Below are 20,062 nucleotides of genomic sequence, written 5' to 3'. Positions count from 1 at the left end.
TAAACAAATAATAATAATAAATGTGAGTGAGAGGTAGTAAAATAAAGGGGGAAAAAAACCCAGAAAATAAACTAATCTCGAAATCCTGCAAGTTATTCCATACAGGCAGATCCCTGTGCCTGTATGAGTCACATTGACATCAATAGGGCTGTGCACAGAGGTCGGCCCATCAGAAGTAATTTACAGACCGAGGGAAAGGGCTCAACATTTCAGGGCCAGATTCTGCTCCATTACAAAATGGTAAAATCTGTCAACTCCAAAGTTAATGGAGTTACTCCATATTTCTATGGGTGTAAGAGAGAAGACTCTTGCCTCTCTCTAAGCCTTAGTATAAGGATAATGTTCCCAGCAATAAGGACATTTTAAACTTTTATTCAAAGCCATTCTATCATTTATCTTTCAAGATAGTTTGCAGGGGATGCTAGCACTCAGAATATAGTTCTGTGTACTTTAAGCATGAAGATGGTGTTTTGTAAGTTACAAGTTATGGTATCTTTAAACATCAAAGTGCATATCAAAATAGGACAATTAAAAAAAAAAAAAGGCCAAGCCAGAGACCTGCAAAAAGTAGCCTGCCAGCAAGGCGATTTGAGCACTGTGCTACCTTCTTAGTTCTGATTGTACTGGGCCATTAATATTCAGAATTTTTTACCCAAGAAAGACAACTGTTAACTTCAACAGTGTTGCCTGGGTAAGGAGTATAAAATCACAGGCCCTTGAACATTAATCTCCACAACCCCTTGTTTTCAAGGAGTTTTTCAAAATCAAAGAGACAGCAAGCTGAGATAAGTCTTCCTTAGCCCCTCTCCCCCTTTGTAAAATACTACTTTAAAAAAAACAAACAAACCAACCATCTTTTCACTGGATTTCTCTTTAAAAGAAAAATATCTTACAGGACTGATGCAATTCATCAAAATGCTCTAAAATGCTCTAAAATGCTACATGTAGGCAATCTTTTATTAAATTTCTTTATTCAAAAACTAAATTATAAACTATTTTTTTTTTGCTGAAGTACATAACATTAGACAACAGTGTTAGAACTGGATCACCAGTCTTTAATAAATCAATTACAGTATCTGACATCTGAAGTGTACATTGAAAATCTTTGTTCTTATAACAGTTAAACAATATCAGCGCATAAATTGTGTCACCCAGACATGGATCCCTTTAAGTGGTTTGTGCTTCTTTTTTTTTTATCATTGCAAATGCTAATGAAAATGCCAGTTCTGGCAGTGAATAACCAGAGGAATCCCCACTTTGATTTATTTTAAATAAACAGTGATAAATAGCTCTTTTTCCTATACAGAATTATTGGCTTCAAAAAGTCAGTGTATTGTACTCAGTAGAGCATGTTGAATAATGCTACACATGAAAAATTGGCTTTTTTCTATGTTAGTGATGTTAAAAAAAATGCAAGCCCCTTCCTGGTTTGCTGCAATTATTTCTATGTACCATAAGACTGTATTGCACAAAAAAGTTCTTAAATACAGATATAATTTATGTTATTGAATTAAATATTGCAACAACTAAGTGATATGTGAAGCAATTTTATCTTGCACATGCAGTGTGAGAATACACAAGGAGACTGTTCATAAAACTACAAATACATCATTGCAATCTTGACTGCCGTTAAGTGAAAGGAGTGTGAAACAAATGTATTTTGGCAAATCCATTGTTCCCTCCCCCGCAAACTCAAGTAAGGAGGACCTTGGTAAAAATGTAGACAGAGACCATCATATGTATTTGTTTTCTTCACAGTAGCCTGAGTAGTGCTAAACTGTAGTTCTCCAGGAACTCAGCGCCAGATGTTATTAAACTACTTCTATTCCCTCCCACCCACCCCAAAAAAACCCAAATTATTTCATCCAAAAATTAGAACTAAGTTTCAGAAGTAGAGCCTACAGTACTTTCGATGAGAGACTTGTACATCTGAGAGTTCAAAAACCTTGGGAAAGAGTCTCTGTGCATTAAGGTATATATCTGAAGTTGGGCATCTTCATACATGTGAGGACTGGGATCCAACAAGTTTCTGTTGATCACTTCTCGCACCCGAGAATCAAGACTAACCTGAAGAGAATAGAAAGAGATGTCTGTTAAACAACAGATTTGGAAAGGGCCGTATAAATATCTATATTTCATAGATCTTCTCTGCCTCCACCCGCCACCCCCGCCCCCAAAAAAAGAAGAATCCACAGAGTACCAAGAGCTCAGTTTCCTTTTGTCAATTATATTTTTTGTGTACTTGGCTTCTTCAAAAGTCCATTTTATACAAGTATGGGCAAAACTACAACTGCATTGGTCTTTGTGTTCACATTAGGTACTATGAGAAAAAAGATGCCACTATATTACAGCAAAAATGCAGGGCAGTTAAAGCTATACATTAACATGGATCTCTCCATATACATTTCATTTTACTTTGATCATTTTACTCAGCTTTTCCAAACTTAAACATATTCCTCCTGGGAAATACTGAATGACTCATTAATTGGCTGAAATGCTTTCTCCTAGTTGCTTTTGTTCAGTCTTCCGAAATTTTCTGCTTACTGTACCATGGTTGTTGGGTTTTTTGTTTTATTTTTAACACTATACTTACTAGTCACAAATTGCCAAAAGTTTTTTTTTAAATTGTTGTGCTAATGTTGCTATTAGTCTTAAGTTTCATTTTTTTTCTTCCATTCAAGGTCTTTTAGATTCTGGTAATTTCCTCTTTTAGGCAATTTTATATTCATATTTAACTTGGTAGCAATTTTGAAATTTCCACTTGAATTTCTGGCCTTATATTCCTTTTGTAATGAACTCTGACATCTAGGAAGGACAGAGGCACATTGCCCCTGATGTTCTACTAAAACATAAGATTCATATCAGATTAAGTAAAATATGACTGCAATGGGGAAAACTAAATGGGTCTAGTTAGGAAAATATTAGTTGTGAAGAAAAAAGATAGAGCATTGATATGGAAGAGCCAAGAACAATTTGTTGCTTTGATCCTTCTGTTTGAGCCACACAACGAACTTCGATGGGCCTATGCTATTTAGATCAGCTGAGGATCTGGCTCTGTATATCTGCACTTACCTCATATTAAAAAAAATATATATTGTCCAAATATATTTAGTCCATATAAACCCAAAAGCAACAGAGACATCCTGATGTTAGAGGAACGTTAAAGGTGCATGGTTAAGCATTAAAAAAAATCAGGAATGAATATTGCGTATGCATTGCAATAAAGTCTTTACATATATAATCAAATACCATATTGAAATAGTTAAGATAACATGCAAGTTTTCTCTACAGCCTTACGAGCTACATGTAGCACCCTGTATTTTTTCCATTCTTGTATGCTTGTACTATTGTCATAATAGTCTAATACATCTTTATTGGCTTAGTCTTTGTATAGAGTAAGTCCACTTCTCCAAGATGCATTCTATAGTGTAATCATTTATTAGTCACAAGGCACTATTATGATGCCAATTTAACTGCAAATATCACATTCCTAGCAAGTTTTTCTATGACTTTTTTATATTTACTCTGTAGAATATTTTGTGTCTTGTTTATTGTGTACTTTCATATAAATGGCTATTGTGAACTCTGTCCTATCATGCACACAGCACTATGTGATTCAACATGCATCGCTAAAGCTGTAGACAAGATAGTGTATTGTATTATAGTATTGAAGAAGCAGCTGCAAGGGGAAGTATTGCAACCTTGGAACTTGCTTGGGGCAGATTTCAGCTCCTGACCAACTGTACTTCGCTGTCCTAGACTTGAAATTCTTAGCTTTAAGTGATTTCTCTTGGGTGATTTGCCTTTGAGTACATGAAGTTAACAGAGTTAGGCTCTCATTTTATGCAGCTAGCAGATTCATTCTCTTTGTTAGAGAAAGTGGCATCAAGTAGTCCTTATTAAGATATTTGCTGGTGAGAGTTCTGGTGAAAATTGGTTGACTTTATGGAATTTAAAAAGAGTCACCTTTCAAACCTGTAGTCTATTTTGACTAGAATTTTCTCAATGACTCTGTAAAGTGTGCAGGCAAAGATGACTTCAGTTTATATGCATAACTGAGTGCTTGTTGTGACATTCCATATCTTGGGGGAACACCCTGCATCCCTATGTTCATCCTTATAATATGATTGCGTGGTATCCAATGCAAAGTTTGTCATGTCAGGTGTCTTCAGAAGGCTCATGATGCACTGAGCATTGTTGTTATAGTAATGTTATAGGTTGTAATTTCACGTTTATAGTTATGAGGCTGAAAATGTGTCCTCATGGCTTAAAACAAGCCCGGGCAAAACTCTCCAGGAACAGAGGGGCAGTTTGCACCTCATCAGGGCATGTATAGGACAAACCCAGCCCAGCCTCACAGGAACAAGGGACACGGGCCTAGGCAGCAACAAAGAACCTGTTGGACTCTTGAGTGAGTCAGCCTCCTTCCCCTGGTCAGTCAGGGACTATGAAGAGGTAATGCTCACCTGATCCTGAAGGGGTGGGCAAAGCCAAGAGGGAAGAAAGAACATGATAAAAGGGAGAGACGTTTGCCATGCTCTTCCTCTCTCTTCCACCTCCATCTACAGACACCACACCAAGCGACTGAAGCGCTGATCAAAAGGGAGAGCCTGGCTGAAGAGCAAACAGCCAGCCTGTGGTGAGAAGCATCTAAGTTTGTAAAAGTACTGAAAGTGTTAAGATCAGCTTACAATGCATTTTGCTTTTTATTTCATTTGACCAAATCCAGTTTGTTGTGCTTTGACTTATAATCACTTAAAATCTATATTTTGTAGTTAATAATTTGTTTATTTATTCTGCCCGAAACAGTGCGTTTGATTTGAAGCGTGTCAGAGATTCCCCTTGGGATAACAAGCCTGGTACATATCAATTTGTTTGTTAAATTGACAAAATCATATAAGCTTGCAGTGTCCAGTGGGCATAACTGGACACTGGAAGATGGAGATTCCTAGGGTTGTGTCTGGGACCAGAGATATTGGCTAGTGTCATTCGGTTGCACAATCCAAGGAGCAGCTTACATACCAGAGGCTGTGAGTGAACAGCCCAGGAGCGGGGGTTCTCACAGCAGAGGAGGGTAAGACTGGCTCCCAGAGTCGAGGATTGGAGTGCCCTAGCAGATCATTGGTCCAGATAACACCAGGGGAATGTCACACTGGTCTACACAGCTTTTGCACTAAAATGGTTTGTAAACAGCTATAGTTCAGACAAACCCACAGCAACATAGGGAAAAGGATGCATAGTGGCTGGGGAAAAGATTCCCAGCTCACATGCCTCTGGCTAAGTGGTTTCAAGAGGTCTCCTGCTTGCCTCTTAAGATCTACAGTAATGACAGGAGATGATTTGGGATAGCCATTGAAACTGAAGGGAATCTGCATGGAAAACTTTATGTACACTGAGCATGAAATTTGGTACTACTTTTGAGCTATTAAGCATGATGAAACTAGAATGCTACAGCAGTCCTAATAGCTGGAGAGAGCTGTGGGCTATATGATGGCTTAGAAAGCCATCTGAGTATTAATAAGTGAAAGAGAAAAACATTATTAGCTTACTACAGTGGTACCGCTCAAAAGCAACATAGCATACTAAAAGACAGAAGAAAGGCAAGATAATGACAATGGAAGCTATTACCTCTTGAGACCATCCTGGAGAATAAATGTATAGGGCCAAGTCCTCAGCTGGTATAAATCAATATAGCTCCATTGGTTTAGAGCTAGAATGGTTTACAAAAGCTGAGGATCTTGTCTAAAGTGTAGGGAAAGTAAAGGAACTAATTGTACTTGACATGATCCAAGCATTTATTTAAAATATTGAGAACAAACCAACCCCAACAGTGATTGCAGGACATCACTCCACACACAACTTTTTAAGTATTATAAGGGATTATTCATTGGGATGTCACAGTTGTTGATAGGCATCACGTCCTCAAGTCGTCTTCCCTGGCTTACTCCCTATCACTAAAAGGAACTTTCCGCTACAAAAGCAGAAAACAACATACATCTGTTGGCCTTGTGATCACTGAGCCTTGCTTCATTACTCAGAGATTTGAGAAGGTGGAGTGAATGATGCCAAATGCCCCCAACCCTGGCCCCTTTTCATTGGCTGGAGAGCCTCAGTGTGAAGAATCTGTCTGACCTAGTAAGTCAGGTATGTTTTCTGACCCCACCACATGAACCTGCAGCACTGCCATCCTTGATTACACCGAATGAAAGTTTAGTATTTCCAGCTTTACCTCTTTTGGTGAAAGTATAGAAATATAATCTTCATATATAAGCCTCGCCTTTTCTTCAATAACTTTCTTGTTCTGTTCCTTCTTTAGGTCTTCACATGCAAGCCAGAAAAGCAGGTTCTCTTCGCTGTACTCCGTTCGAAGAAACTCTCTGAAAAGGTTCCTACCAGCTGGTGTTTTCATCATCTTGTCAAAATTCTGAGCCCAAGACATAATTTCATCTGCAGTAGGGTTTTGGCTGCAAAAAGAAAGTATCATTAGAATATGCTTCTGTTTTTGTAACTGTTTACATACATTGGGCCAAATTCTCCTCAGTTACACTGTAGTCAAGAACTAATGAAAACAATGGGGCTTCATTCATAACTATAGAGTTCTGCATGGTGTTCACTTTTGTGTTCATAATCCTGATACCAATTAAATTTGTTTTATTTTAAGAGGCAGGGTACCTTGGTTTTCTATTGATTTTCCGCTAAGATTATTTGTTACCCATAAAACTCAAGAATAAAGTGACATACTGCAAAGACACAGCAGAATTTAATTACTGCCTCTGTTCTTAAAGGAGATTGGATTCTGAATGGTTGATAATGGATTCTCTTTCAAGGCTGGTTTAGATGACATCTGATGTCACTGCTTGCTTCTGAAGATGCTAGGCCAATCAGGTGCATCTGCATTATTTGGTTCAGTAGGATTGAGAAGAACAAAGAGGCCCTTGGCAGCCAAGAGCATACTAATGAGGCCCAACAAAATACCAATTGAGAGATATTTTAAATTAGCATATGTCTCTAGTACCTAAGAGCTGCTAAGTTTCCCTTTGTTTGGTGCTACTGATCTGAATGATGATCTATTAACATATGATTTGATGGGTAACACCAGATGCTACTGGCAAAATTGGATACAGAAGAAGGGGGGAAAAACCCAATCCATTTCCACTTTTAGAAGAAAGCTATCCCCTGTTTGTTATACTTTAAGCACTGGATAAGAGATCAGAAGACTACATTGTTTAATATGTAAATGATAAACTTGAGGGTTAAGTCGTTCAAGTTATTTAACTACTATTAAATTTAACACTGGGTACTCATCCTGTCCTTCCTGCATGCTGGAAGCCTCTGTAGTGTTTAAGAGCTATTGAATATACACGTCACACAATAAGCAGTGTTCAACCATATGTCTAGTGCTCAAATCCATTTAATCAACATTTATTTTACAAGCAATACAGGATATACAAGTTATTTAATATTTATACTTCCAGAAAGCTGTCCTGAGCAAAATGGATATAACTTTTTAGTTAACTAATACAGACTCCATATTTTCTGTTTTGTCAGTCAGTGATAATTTCTTGGACTCAGAGGCCTGGATTCTCTTCTCAGAATGGTGAAAATAAGAAGCAACTCCACTGAAGCTAAAGGAGTTTGTGGCATGGATATATGCAGTGTCCACAAGACAGCACTTCCAGGAAGTTCAGAAATAGAAGTAGGATACAGTGTCTGGAATTTATTCAGAGTTTTGGGATTGAGTAGGGCATTGAATCTGGTTTCATTCATAAAGTTCCTTTTTTGTAACCATTAACTCATTGCTCTAAAACTGGCCCCTCCTTGCTTCATGAATATTACAGTCTGATGAAGATATCTGAGCAAGATGGCACTATGCCCCAGAATTACATTAATTTAAGAAGAGAATAATAAGCAGAATCTCAAGTTCAGAAAGTTAAGGCTAAAATCCTTTCTCCAGCATTTATTCCAAATAACTCAGCTGGATGCTAGGGAATTTTGCAGAGACAAGGAGAAAAAATTCCACTCCCCAAGGTCTCGGAACAGTAGCAGTTGCACTCAAAGTTGGAGCAACAACTGCATGACCCCTGAATTTGTGTTTATGGAAGGAGGGCCAGAAGATAAGTAGTGACAGTTCCTCTAGTCCCATCTTCTCTCCTCCCCACATGTTTGGGCAACAACATTTCACAACTGTATTTAAACAGTTATTTTTGTAGGTAAGATAGGACTTGGAATGCCTTTACTTGCGTTTCATCATCATGTCTGATTTTACTGCCTTTTATCCAAAGAAGGGAACATCAGATAACTTCCTAGAAGTCTCAGATCAAGTGAGATTTTGATATTACTTACTGACAAGTTAGAAATACAGACATTTGATTTACTGGATACCTATTGTGAGCACTGGAAGATTTAACATGACAAACTTACCATTCCTCTATGACCTGGATACTCTCCATTTTGGTTGTATGTGTTGGCCTTCCTGCATTGTCCCCTCTATCTTCATTCCTAACAGTGAGGCTGCAATGTAGTACAACACTTTATTTTGTCTAGAGAAAGTTAATTTAAAATAATGACTATAGCAATGCTCCAATGTATGGAGTATGTATATATAGAGAGCTACATTTGCCAAAGTGATTTCACTCCAGCCTCTAAATATGAACCGTGTTTTGGGAGAGTTTTTCAGTCACAAATTTTTGCATGCCCCCAAACTCAGATTAGGAGTTACAGATGATATTTCCATATGCAATTTACTACAAGTTCATAGTTGTGCACCCAAAAACTGCCATAAATTTAGAGATCACTTTTGGAAAGATTGCCTTAAGTGAAGTCAGAATAATACTGGTAACAAGTAAGAGGAAAGGAAGAAGGGAAAAAAAGAGAGAGAGGGAGACTTTATTGGGCACTTACAAAAATCCCCCAGCAATGCTGGGGATTCATTCATTCTTTGAGGAACAAAATTTCCCCCACATTAAGATTATGTTGTGTGGTTTCAATTACAAGATTTAGCATGTAGCTGTCCCATAGAATTCCTTCCCTCTTTAACCAAATTTGTGAGGACTCCTGGATACATTACTTTGAAAGCTGACTTTTATTTTAGTGTACTGCCAACTTAGCAAATATTGTGTTAAATGGATTGCACTTCATTAAGTGGTAAGCCATTCTGTCCATATGACAAGTACTATTAGTTTTTCATACCGATAAAACTCATTGGTTTTTCAGTAGAAAGACTTCCATTAGCCTTCTGTAACTAGGAGCTGAGAGAAGAATTACTTTCCTTTTCTAAAATAAATAAATAAATACAAACATCTTCAAAGCTAGGTGAAAATGTAAAAAAAAAAAATCTGCAAATATTTGTTTCTGTTTTGAATCCTATTTGCTTCATTTATCTTTGCTTTCTATGAATATTCTAGCAGGTGAAATTACTAGCAGGAACATTTACATCAGGGATCGGCAACCTTCGGCCTGCGGCCCACCAGGGTAAGACTCCTGGCGGGCCGGGCCGGTTTGTTTACCTGCAGCATCCACAGGTTCGGCAGATCGCGGCTCCCACTGGCCACAGTTCACTGTTCCAGGTCAATGGGGGCTGCGGGAAGCGGCGCGGGCCAAGGGATGTGCTGTCCGCTGCTTCTCGCAGCCCCCATTGGCCTGGAACAGCGAACCGTGGCCAGTGGGAGTCGTGATCGGCCAAACATGCGGATACGCAGATAAACAAACCAGCCTGGCCCACCAGGGTACTTACCCTGGTGAGCCACGTGCCAAAGGTTGCTAATCCCTGATTTACAGAAACAGAATTAATTGAATACTGGAAGATGCTTACAGGAAGCTAATTTTGTATGGCATCAATATTTGCATGGGAAAACTAATTGTAAGAGTTAGGCTTGGGCACGTGAACAGTCTGTCCAATGGAAAAAAACCACAACCAATATAGCTCAGATTTTGAATATCAAATATTCACAATGCCCCTGATCATCTTATGTAGTTGCAAGTATAAAAAGTTGAAATAGTTTTTCCCCCTTCGATTGAGTTGAGTAGCTTCCACTCACATTGAAAGAGAAATCCAACTCGGAGTCACTCTAACTGTAAATAAGGTTTCCCTCCACCCCTTCTTCACTCAGGTGTGCTATCAACACTTTTATCATCAGTTTGGCAGAGCGTATGGTGAACTCAAGGGCTCTTTTAAAAATCCACAATTTAAAATCCCAAATATTGCAGATTACATATTAAGACTTAAACATTACAAAGATATACACTTTCAAACAAAGCTGCTTGAAATCAGTTGCTTCTTCACTTACCCGCCAAGACCTGAGTTCAGGCCCTTGGTTCTGCTTCCCCTGTTACAGCGTAGAAATGCAGCTCCTGTGCTGCTTAAGGTGTTAGGATGTCATCAACTGCTGCAGGAGAAACAACACATCCTGAACTCTGGGGTTGGCAGGTAAAAAGCCTTTTCCATCTCCTTTTGACCCATTTCCTGTCAATCTATAAAGGAAGCACCCACCGAAGCCAACGGGCGTTCCATGTATAGAACAAGAACAGAATATGGACCATCCACTTTTTACATCTTGTAATCTTTAAGTCCACATGTGTAACTGCTTAGGGTCAGTTTGTACCTGGTTAGAGCACAATGATTAATTTGAGGGGGAGGGGGAGAAGATGTCACAAGAAGCCTCCCTCCCTCTGTCATGGCCCCTACACTCCTCTAGATACAGGGACTTCAGTGCCCCTGTGGTCACAAGTCCCTCCATGGAGGAGATACAGAAAGGCAACCGGCAGCTCCCAGCTGACCCCACTGGTTGGCGTAGGGTAGGAGCACAAAAGAATAGTACAACAGATGTGCTCTCCCTTGTGCTTCTGTGAAGGATTGTACCCAAGGCACAATCCCTCCCAAAGCTCCCCCTGGGACAATACACCTTTGCATCACAGACACAATCCTGCTTGCTAGGTACAGCAAGCTCTTATTCATTTATGATTGCAAACAGTTTTTTAAAAATAGTTAAAGCATTATGATTCACCACATCCTACTCATCTTATTCATGCAGTTTTAATGGGAGTGCTCACGTGATGGGAAAGACGAGGAAGATTCAACCCAAAGAGAATGAAATGACCCGTCTTTTTTCTTCTGCGATGTGAGCAGCAGTTAAACTGCACTGAGCTCATCAGCCTGCCTCAGGGCTGAGCCACTGCAAGCCACCCACACCCCAGGTTTTATATGGGGCTGCAGGTTTCTCGGCCGAGAGGTGTACAATTGTACTGTTAGTTTAAGTAGATATTTGGGGTCAAATGCTACTTGCTTTGCTCATGCAAAGCTTCTGCTGAAGTATGAGAATCAGGACTGGCTGCTGAAGTTGGAAAAACATGAATAGGGTAGTGAGTTTGAAAAAGAAATAGGAAACTAGACACCAAAGCTGTTGTTTATCAGAGCAGTAACTGGGACAGGAGCTCTATATTTTGCTTTGTTAAGAGCTTTGGTATACATCTAGGTAGAAGGTTAAAGAAGGACCAAGAATATTTTGTCATCTGAGATTTTGTAGATTGTGCTAGTGTGATGGTATCAAGTACACAACTGGCACTAATTCGTTCACCTCATTGTTAATAAATGAAGTTCAATGACAGAATTAGTCATTATTAGAATTAAAATTAGAATTACTATTAGAATTAGCCTTGGAAAGCTCAGAAAACTCTGACGGGTTGATATGGTCAGTTGGAACAATTTCTCAAATTCAATTACTTCAGTGAGAGATGCGCTAAGTTCACAATAGTTGTTGAATGACATTTTGCATTACATTTCTGGCTGCCTTGGTTTGAATGATTTTAGTACAGTCCAACTTGGTTTTCTGCATTTGACAGAAGGTTAGTGTTTCATCAGACATATGACATCTTCTTGATGTGAAGGCAACTTTCATTTGAACAAATGAGTTAATGTCACACAGAGTAGCTCTCTGTTTTTTCACTCCAGAAACTGATTCACTTTCATTTAAAAAAATAATACATTTGCATAAAGTTATTGAGATCTACCAATTCCCCACAAAAAGAGTCTATTTTCAGCCATGTAATGAAATGTAAAGAACTCTGAATGCCAAGCAGTTTTTCATTTTGAGATGAATATTTTGAATACATCTAATTGTAGTGAAACCATCTGGGGCAAGATATTCAAATCTGGGTGTTATGGCTGTACCTACAGAAACATGAATAACCGTGAGCCCAATACCAGTTTTCTACTTTTCATTACTTGTTACCTTCATTAACAATATTGCATTGATATCGGCTATGTCGCAACTTTTGTGATAATGTAAAAATAAAATAAAAACATTAATTTCTCTCTTTTTATGGAAATCAAGCAGTCGAGGGGAACCTGAAAACCTCAAGTTAAGATAGATGCAGTAGTCTGTGTTGGAAACAAGTTGCAAGCAAGTTGTGTTATGGAAAACTAAACAAACAGGATAAAACTCAGTTTTACCAACTGATTGAAAGCTTTTAGGAAGAGAAAGTGTGTCCTTCGGAAGGTTTCAGGCACAGTGAAACAATAGTAAGCTGATCCACAGTCGGACCATAAATCAGTGGATAGTGCCCTTATAGTGTACTGTACTTATTCAAATACATCCAAGTAACTTCCATGAAAAAAAGTGTAGTCTATAGACACAGATTCTACATGCTAAAGTTGCATCAGAAATAATAATGCCTTGAAGTGGATAGGTCTGGAGTGCATAGAGGCATAGTGAGGAATGAAAAGTGCAGCCACTTAATGGATTTTAGTTCCAGTTCATTGTGAGGTTGTGCTCCATGCCTATTTTTGTTCTTGTTTTATTGTTCTGAAGAGAATACTAAAAACATTACAACAGGGCCAAATGGGGTGACTTTGTTCTTGCTTTCAATACAGCATGAGCTTCCAGCTTTCTGCAATAGCTATAGCCATCTTACCAACTGCAAATAATATTATTGAAAGAGTAATCCATGTTTTCATTTGGAACTTCATGACCATAGGATCTAAACATCTGACTAATTAGATGTACAAATTCAAATTTAAAATAAATGTACAGATTCAAATGCAATCAAATACCAAGTTAAATTTGCTCAGAATTCCTTGTCAATGATTTTGGATCAGCTGTTGGGGATCCTGATGTTTCAGATGTACAACATTTAACTTTTTAAGATACTACGCTCTCTTCACCTCTATGTTCAGCATTTAAATATTTGTCCTGTCAAGTAATTATTTTACTAGGCCAATATTGCAAGTCAATAGTTTTTGTACCTCACAATGCACTGAGCAGAGATATCAAAAAAGCCTAAGTTTTCTAGGAGCACAAATTCCACTGAAAGTCCCCAAAGCTCTTTTGATAATTCCACCCAGTTCTTTCAGCCACTCAAAGGCCTTGTCTACACCACAAAGTTGCAGCGCTGGTGAGGGAGTTATAGCGCTGCAACTTAGGAGGTGTACACATCTGCAGGGCATCACCAGCGCTGCAACTCCCTGTTTGCAGCGCTGGCCGTACACCCGTTGAAACTCGGGTGTAGAGGATCCAGCGCTGGTGATCCAGCGCTGATCATCAGGTGTAAACACTCACCAGCGTTTTTCTTGACCTCCGTGGAATAAACAGGTATCCCAGCATACCAGAGGAAGCCTCTCTGGTAATCAAGCAGGTCTCCTTCCCCGCGGTTTTCAGGGTGGTTCGGGGAACGTGAGAGCAAACCGCGGGGAAGCAGGTCTCCTTCCCCGCGGTTTGCAGGGGGGTTCGGGGAACGCGAGAGCAAACCGCGGGGAAGCAGGTCTCCTTCCCCGTGGTTTGCTCTCGCGTTCCCCTAACCCCCGTGCAAGCAGATCTCCTTCCCCGCGGTTTGCAGGGGAGTTCGGGGAACGCGACAGCACACCGCGGGGAAGGAGATCTGCTTGCACGGGGGTTAAAAAAACACCGAAGCAAACCGCTGGGAAGGAGACCTGCTTGCAGGGGGGTTCGGGGAACACCGGAGCAAACCGCTGGGAAGGAGACCTGCTTGCACGGGGGTTCGGGGAACGCGACAGCACACCGCGGGGAAGGAGATCTGCTTGCACGGGGGTTCAAAAAACACCGGAGCAAACCGCTGGGAAGGAGACCTGCTTGCAGGGGGGTTCGGGGAACACCGGAGCAAACAGCTGGGAAGGAGACCTGCTTGCACGGGGGTTCGGGGAACGCGAGAACAAACCGCGGGGAAGGAGACCTGCTGGGGGGGGGGGGTGTTCAGGGAACACTGGAGCAAACCGTGGGGAAGGAGACCTGCTTCCCCGTGGTTTGCTCTTGCGTTCCCCTAACCCCCCTTGAAGCTGCCCAACAGCGCTGCAGTGTGGCCACATCTAACACCACTTGCAGCGCTGGTTGCTGTAAGTGTGACCACTCTGCAGCGCTGGCCCTATACAGCTGTACTAATACAGCTGTAACAACCAGCGCTACAAAATTGTAGATGTAGACATACCCAAAAAGTTCCAGAATGTCCTTACAGTGACACTTTTGTCCTCCTGCTAGTCTGAAACAATGTAAGTAATTTACATTTGGGACCTGATCCTTTATGCTCTGGGAATCCAATAGTCTTGTGGACTTCAGCTGGTGCATCAGGAGCCAGATTCTAATCTCAGTTACACTGGTCTAAATACAGTGAGGTCAGTGATGTTACAGCAAATTTACACAGGTGTAACTAAGAGAACTATTACTATGTTATTGTAACCAGGTGATTAGGCTGATGTCCTATCCATGCTGTCATCAGTTAGTATTTATACAAGCATGATCTCAGTTATTATCTCCAAACCATTAAGGCATTTTTCAAATCACTACATACCCATCAATGCACATTCTATACCTCTATCAACATAAAATAAGGAAGCTATTAAAACCCTTTCCCTGTTGTCATTCAGTATGCTGCAGGGTATATGGAAAGTAGAAGTAAGACTAAGAAAGCATAGTCTAGTGCAGTGGTGGGCAAACTGTGGCCCATGTGCTGCATGCAGCCTGTCATAAACATACAGCTACGGGTAGCATAAAATCCCTTTGTACCCTGTAAAGGGTCAATTTCTCTTTTATCTGTATAGGGTTAAGAAGCTCAGATAACCTGGGTGGCATCTGACCAAAAGGACCAATAAGGAGAGAAGATCCTTTCAGATCTGCGGGGGAAGGTTTTTTGTCTGTGCCTCTCGGAGCCAGCCAGGAAACAGGACAGGGAAATTACATCTCCTTAAGCATATCTGAACTAAGCATCTAGTATTGCAGAAATAGTAAGTAATAGGAAAGAAATGCGTTAGGTTATCTTTTGTTTTAGCTTGTGAATTTTCCCTGTGCTAAAAGGGAAGTTTATCCCTGTTTTTATAACTTTACATTTTGCCTAGAGGGGAATCTTCTGTGTTTTTGAGTCTTTTGTTATTCTGTAAAGTACTTACCATCCTGATTTTACAGAGGTGAATCTTTTACCTTTTCTTTAATTAAAATTCTTCTTTTAAGAACCCAATTGATTTTTCATTGTTCTTAAGATCCAAGGGTTTGGGTCTGTGTTCACTTGTACCAATTGGGGAGGATATTATTCTCAAGCTTCCCCAGGAAAGGGGGTGAAGGGACTTGGGGGGATATTTGGGAAAGGTAGGCTCCAAGTGGCCCTCCCTGCATGTTTGTTTTAATCACTTGGTGGTGGCAGCGATACTAAGGCAAGGAAGGAATTTGTGCCCTGGGGAAGTTTTTAACCTAAGTTGGTAAAAATAAGCTTAGGGGGTCTTTCATGTGGGTCTTCACATCTGTACCGCAGTGTTCAGAGTGAGGAAGGAACCCTGACATGGCCCATCAGGGTAATCTGATTGCAGACCACAAGACTTTTGCTGACATTGACCATCAACAAGCATGGCTTCCTGCAGCTCCCAGTGGTCACAGTTCGCTGTTCCCAGCCAATGGGAGCTGTGGGAAGTGGCAAGGCCACAGGGACGTCCTGGCTGCAGCTTCCCGCAGCTCCCATTGGCTGGGAACGGCAATCTGCAGCCACTGGGAGCTGCGGGGGGCCATGCCTGCAGACAGTCAAGGTCAGCAAAATGTCTTGTGGTCCGCAATCAGATTACCTGATGGGCCGCATGCAGCACGGGGGCTGCAGGTTGCGCACTATTGGTCTAGTGGGAAAAGAGCTGGAATGTTGGGAATTTTGTATTTTATTATCAGTTCTGCAACCTTGGGCAAAATCCTATCACTACTTTGCACCTGTTTCCATCCCATCCTTTGTGTTGTATGTTTAGATTGTAGGCTTTTCATGGCAGGGACCATCTCTTACTATGCATTTGTATAAGTAGTGAAATGGGGCCTTGATCTTGGTGGGGTGTCTGGGCACTACTGTAATAAAACCAAGAAATTTATCCTCAGCGTGGCCTAAGGACCAGATGAAGTCGATGGAACTTGCATGCTTCTAAGGACAGAATTTGGCTCTAAAACTAGAAATCAGTGTTGTATACATTTAGTATCAAGAATAATGTATATTTTCAGCTAATCTTACTGGAGGCTGACATACATTCTCACATGTTTCTCTGTAACCTGTTTGTTCTCAGGAAGTGTCTGTTTCACTGGGGTTATAATTCATAGTATTCACAGACACTTCCTGCTGCTGGGAAGTCTAATTATCACAGAATTAAGAGACTGGGGAAAAAAGACAGTTAGGTCATAGATACATATATTTTAAAGACAGATGGGACCATTGTGATAATTTAGTCTGACCTCCTATATAACACAGACCAGGAATTAATTTCCACTTCCAATCCAATAACTGTGGTTGAACTAGGGCATATCTGTTAGAAAAAAAATCCAATTTTAATTACAAAAATCACAGCAATAGAGAATATAACACAACCCTTGCTATGTTCTCCAATGGTTAGTTACCCTCACTGTTAAAAATATTACATCTTATTTCTAGTTTGATTTTTTCTAATTTAAGCTTCCAGCCGGAGGATCTTCTTATATCTTTGTCCTCCAGTTAGTTACTAGCACCTGCATTGGCAGGGAGATTAAGAACTATGCCCTGTAGTAAGCAGCAGTGATGGAATGGTCATCCCCAAATCAAGACAAAGCTGAATACATCTCACAAGAGACTAGGGGGCTGTCATAAACAGATGGTTAAGGGTTAATGTCTCTTTTACCTGTAAAGGGTTAAGAAGCTCAGTAAACCTGGCTGACACCTGACCAGAGAACCAATAGGGGGACAAGATACTTTCAAATCTTGTTGGAGGGAAGTCTTTGTTTGTGCTTTTTGTGTTGTTCGTTGTTCGCTCTTGGGGCTAAGAGGGACCAGACGTACACCCAGGCTTTCCCAATCTTTCTGAATCAGTCTTTCATGTTTCAAAATTGTAAGTAATAGCCAGGCAAGGCGGATTAGTCTTATGTTTGTTTTCTTAACTTGTAAATGTGTCTTTTTGCTGGAACGATTTTTACCTCTGTTTGCTGTAACTTTGAATCTAAGGCGGGGGGTGGGGGAGTCCCTCTGGTCTAAATGAATCTGAATACCCTGTAAAGCATTTTCCATCCTGATTTTACAGAGATAATTTTTACCTTTTCTTTCTTTAATTAAAAGCTTTCTTTTTACTAACCTGATTGATCTTTCCTTGTTTTAAAATCCAAGGGGTTGAGTCTGAACTCACCAGGGATTGGTGGGGGCGGGAAAAGAGGTGGGATGGTTAATTCCTTCTTGTTTTAAGATCCAAGGAGTTTGGGTCTGGGTTCTCCAGGGAAGGTTTTGGGGGAACAGTAAGTGCGCCAGATGCTAAATTCTGGCTGGTGGCAGCATACCAGATTTAAGCTAGTAACTAAGCTTAAAAGTGTTCATGCAGGTCCCCACTTTTTGTCCCCTAAAGTTCAAAGTGGGGGAAAAACCTTGACGGGGCAGATTCTGAAGCCCTTGAATTAGAGATTAATGTAGTGCCATGATATTGCAGTGCATATGAGCAGATGACCATAGGCTTTTTTTTTTGTACAGTAGAAAAGAGAATGAATAAGTTGTCTGGCACCTTACTTGTAAGTCAGCTGGAAGTTTTGAGTCATAGGCCAGTGAAAACTGGACTGGACAATGTTTATTCAGGAGCAGAGAAGCATGACAATGTTGCTCTATTATATGAAAAGATCACTGAAATACTAGTAAAATCCATTGACAAAGCTGTATAACTATGAATGATACAGCCAAGCAACCGCCAAGCTATGTTATACAGAACCTAGGTAATCAATAAACCTCTCTCCTACCTCCCTATTTATGTTTGCCAAAAATAAACTTATCTGCTTGAGATTTCACACACTCAATCTTATACAGCGATAGATTTTTTTCCTTTTGAAAATGTGAGGCCATAAGAAGAATACCAGTATTAGGTTTAATTAATTCAATATTTTCTGAACTTTTTTGGCTTGCCTCAGTTCCCAGGACCTAGAGACTCCACGTTTATTTGATCTTCACAAGAATTGGTACCCAGTGCTAGTTTTTTGGGTATAGAGGGGTTTCTCAGCAAGATATAGAAATTAAAATTAGTTCATGCATGCACTTTGGGCTCTGCAGTATTAAATCCTCATGCTGGCTTTTATGGGACTTATGAAGTTTGCAGCAGCTGAATGCCAATTCTCTGTATCATGCACCACGCATTTTTTTAGAACTCTGCATGGCGCAGCTACTTTGGTGCCAGCCTCAGAAAGCTCATGTTAGAGCAGTTCATATTCTCTTCTAATCTAGGTGATGCATGTAGAGATACTTCTCAGAACCTGACCCTGTTTTCAGTTGCCTATAACTTTGTAAACTTTAACCATTCAAGCTGAAGTTGTCTATTCTGAGTGTCTGCCTCACACTGACTTTTCCTGGAAAGTTTCAGAAAAAAACAGTTTCTCCAAACAATTATAAGGAAAAATATATATTTGCTCATGTTAAAAAAAATCCTATAACTGTTTCATTGAGCAGCTCTAGCATCTCCATACATTGAAGCAGGGACTAGAAGTTCAGCGGGTTGTTGATGGTAGGAAATTTCTCTGGTGTCAGGGGTGTGCCTTTTGCGTTCTGAAAATACACCCTCTTCGGGGCAAATTGTGAGCATCTGAAAATTTAAGTTCAGGCATGCTCAGTAAAGACTTGTTAAGAGCTCAGCAGCTAAATTTTCTGGAGGGTCTGTCTGCACTGAGCATGATCCAGCTCCTCACAGATCCCACTTGCCAACCAGACTGTGCATGCACCATCCTGGGCTGAGCAGGTCTTTTCCTGTAGTTGCTGCTCTGGAGACTGCAAAATAAATCTGCTGCATTTTAATACAAGAACTCTGAAAACTAAACTAGGAAACTGCACTCAATCACTAGGAGAACAGCTGAACAAAGCATTTTTAAAAATAAAGTGTCATGTATTTCACTCCTGATCAGTTATTTTTGCTTAATTCTTCTCAAGAAGGTCTCTTTACAAGTTATATGTTTAAGCTGTTCAGCTTCTTCCCTCTTAATATGAGGTGACCAGTCAGTATACTACCCCTTAATGCACATTCAAGGGTCAAACACTGATGTCCATGATCAAATTGGTCTGTGGCTTGTTGTAGTTTTATATATGTATGTTTTGTCTTGCACAATCACTAGTGTATTATTCAAAAAGGTTTGTTATCCACATGCTAGAAGACAGCAATTCAGACAGTGAAATATGTATGAACATGCAGATCACCATGAACAGGCAAGTCAGTCTTCAGCTTGCAGTTAAGAGTCTCCATGATTTTTAGAAAAGTTTTATAACCTTTAAAGGTTACCTCCTACTAGGCAAAACCTAGCTGGTAGCTTGAGGCAGGTTTCACTGTATTAGCATGCAATTAGTTTTGGCTCATATTTCATGAGCAAGCTCTCATATAATTTGACATACTCTTCTCTTCCCATTGAGGAAAGTGAGAGATTGGCAATTGGCTTCAAGGAGAGTAGGATCATGCCTTTTATTTCTACATGCCAAACTGAAGTATGTTCTCTATTGGATAGTTCCTCGCCTTAACAGAACCTACAAAAGTAAGAAGTTTTGTTGAATTGTCTTCCTAAACCTGGGGGTAGGGAGGGGTAATGTGGTCCTGCATGAGATTCTTCAAGTCTTTCAA

The 20,062-nt window shown here is 40.2% G+C and overlaps 1 protein-coding gene across 4 annotated transcripts in view; it reads right to left on the bottom strand.

Annotated features, from left to right (window-relative positions):
* Positions 1-1,864: 1,864 nt before the first annotated feature.
* The window catches only part of RGS17 (regulator of G protein signaling 17), a 99,980-nt gene continuing 81,782 nt past the window's right edge, over positions 1,865-20,062 (bottom strand). For 2 of the 4 annotated variants that reach the window (XM_050949927.1, XM_050949924.1), the window contains exons 3-5: positions 8,422-8,511; positions 6,230-6,464; positions 1,865-2,067 (exon numbers count right to left, since the gene is read on the bottom strand). In XM_050949927.1, coding sequence (XP_050805884.1) covers positions 1,879-2,067; positions 6,230-6,464; positions 8,422-8,511 — 514 coding nt within the window. In that variant the 3' untranslated portion in view covers positions 1,865-1,878. Of the gene's footprint in view, positions 2,068-6,229; positions 6,465-8,421; positions 8,512-10,286; positions 10,296-20,062 lie in introns of those variants that run through there. The other 2 variants (XM_050949926.1, XM_050949925.1) reach the window with 2 other exon arrangements.

The sequence above is a fragment of the Gopherus flavomarginatus genome, chromosome 4 (genome assembly GCF_025201925.1).
Source record: "Gopherus flavomarginatus isolate rGopFla2 chromosome 4, rGopFla2.mat.asm, whole genome shotgun sequence".
NCBI classification, from domain to species: Eukaryota; Metazoa; Chordata; order Testudines; family Testudinidae; genus Gopherus; species Gopherus flavomarginatus.
The sequence above is the reverse complement of the archived record's forward strand: the minus strand, read 5'-3'. Positions and strand labels throughout refer to the sequence as shown.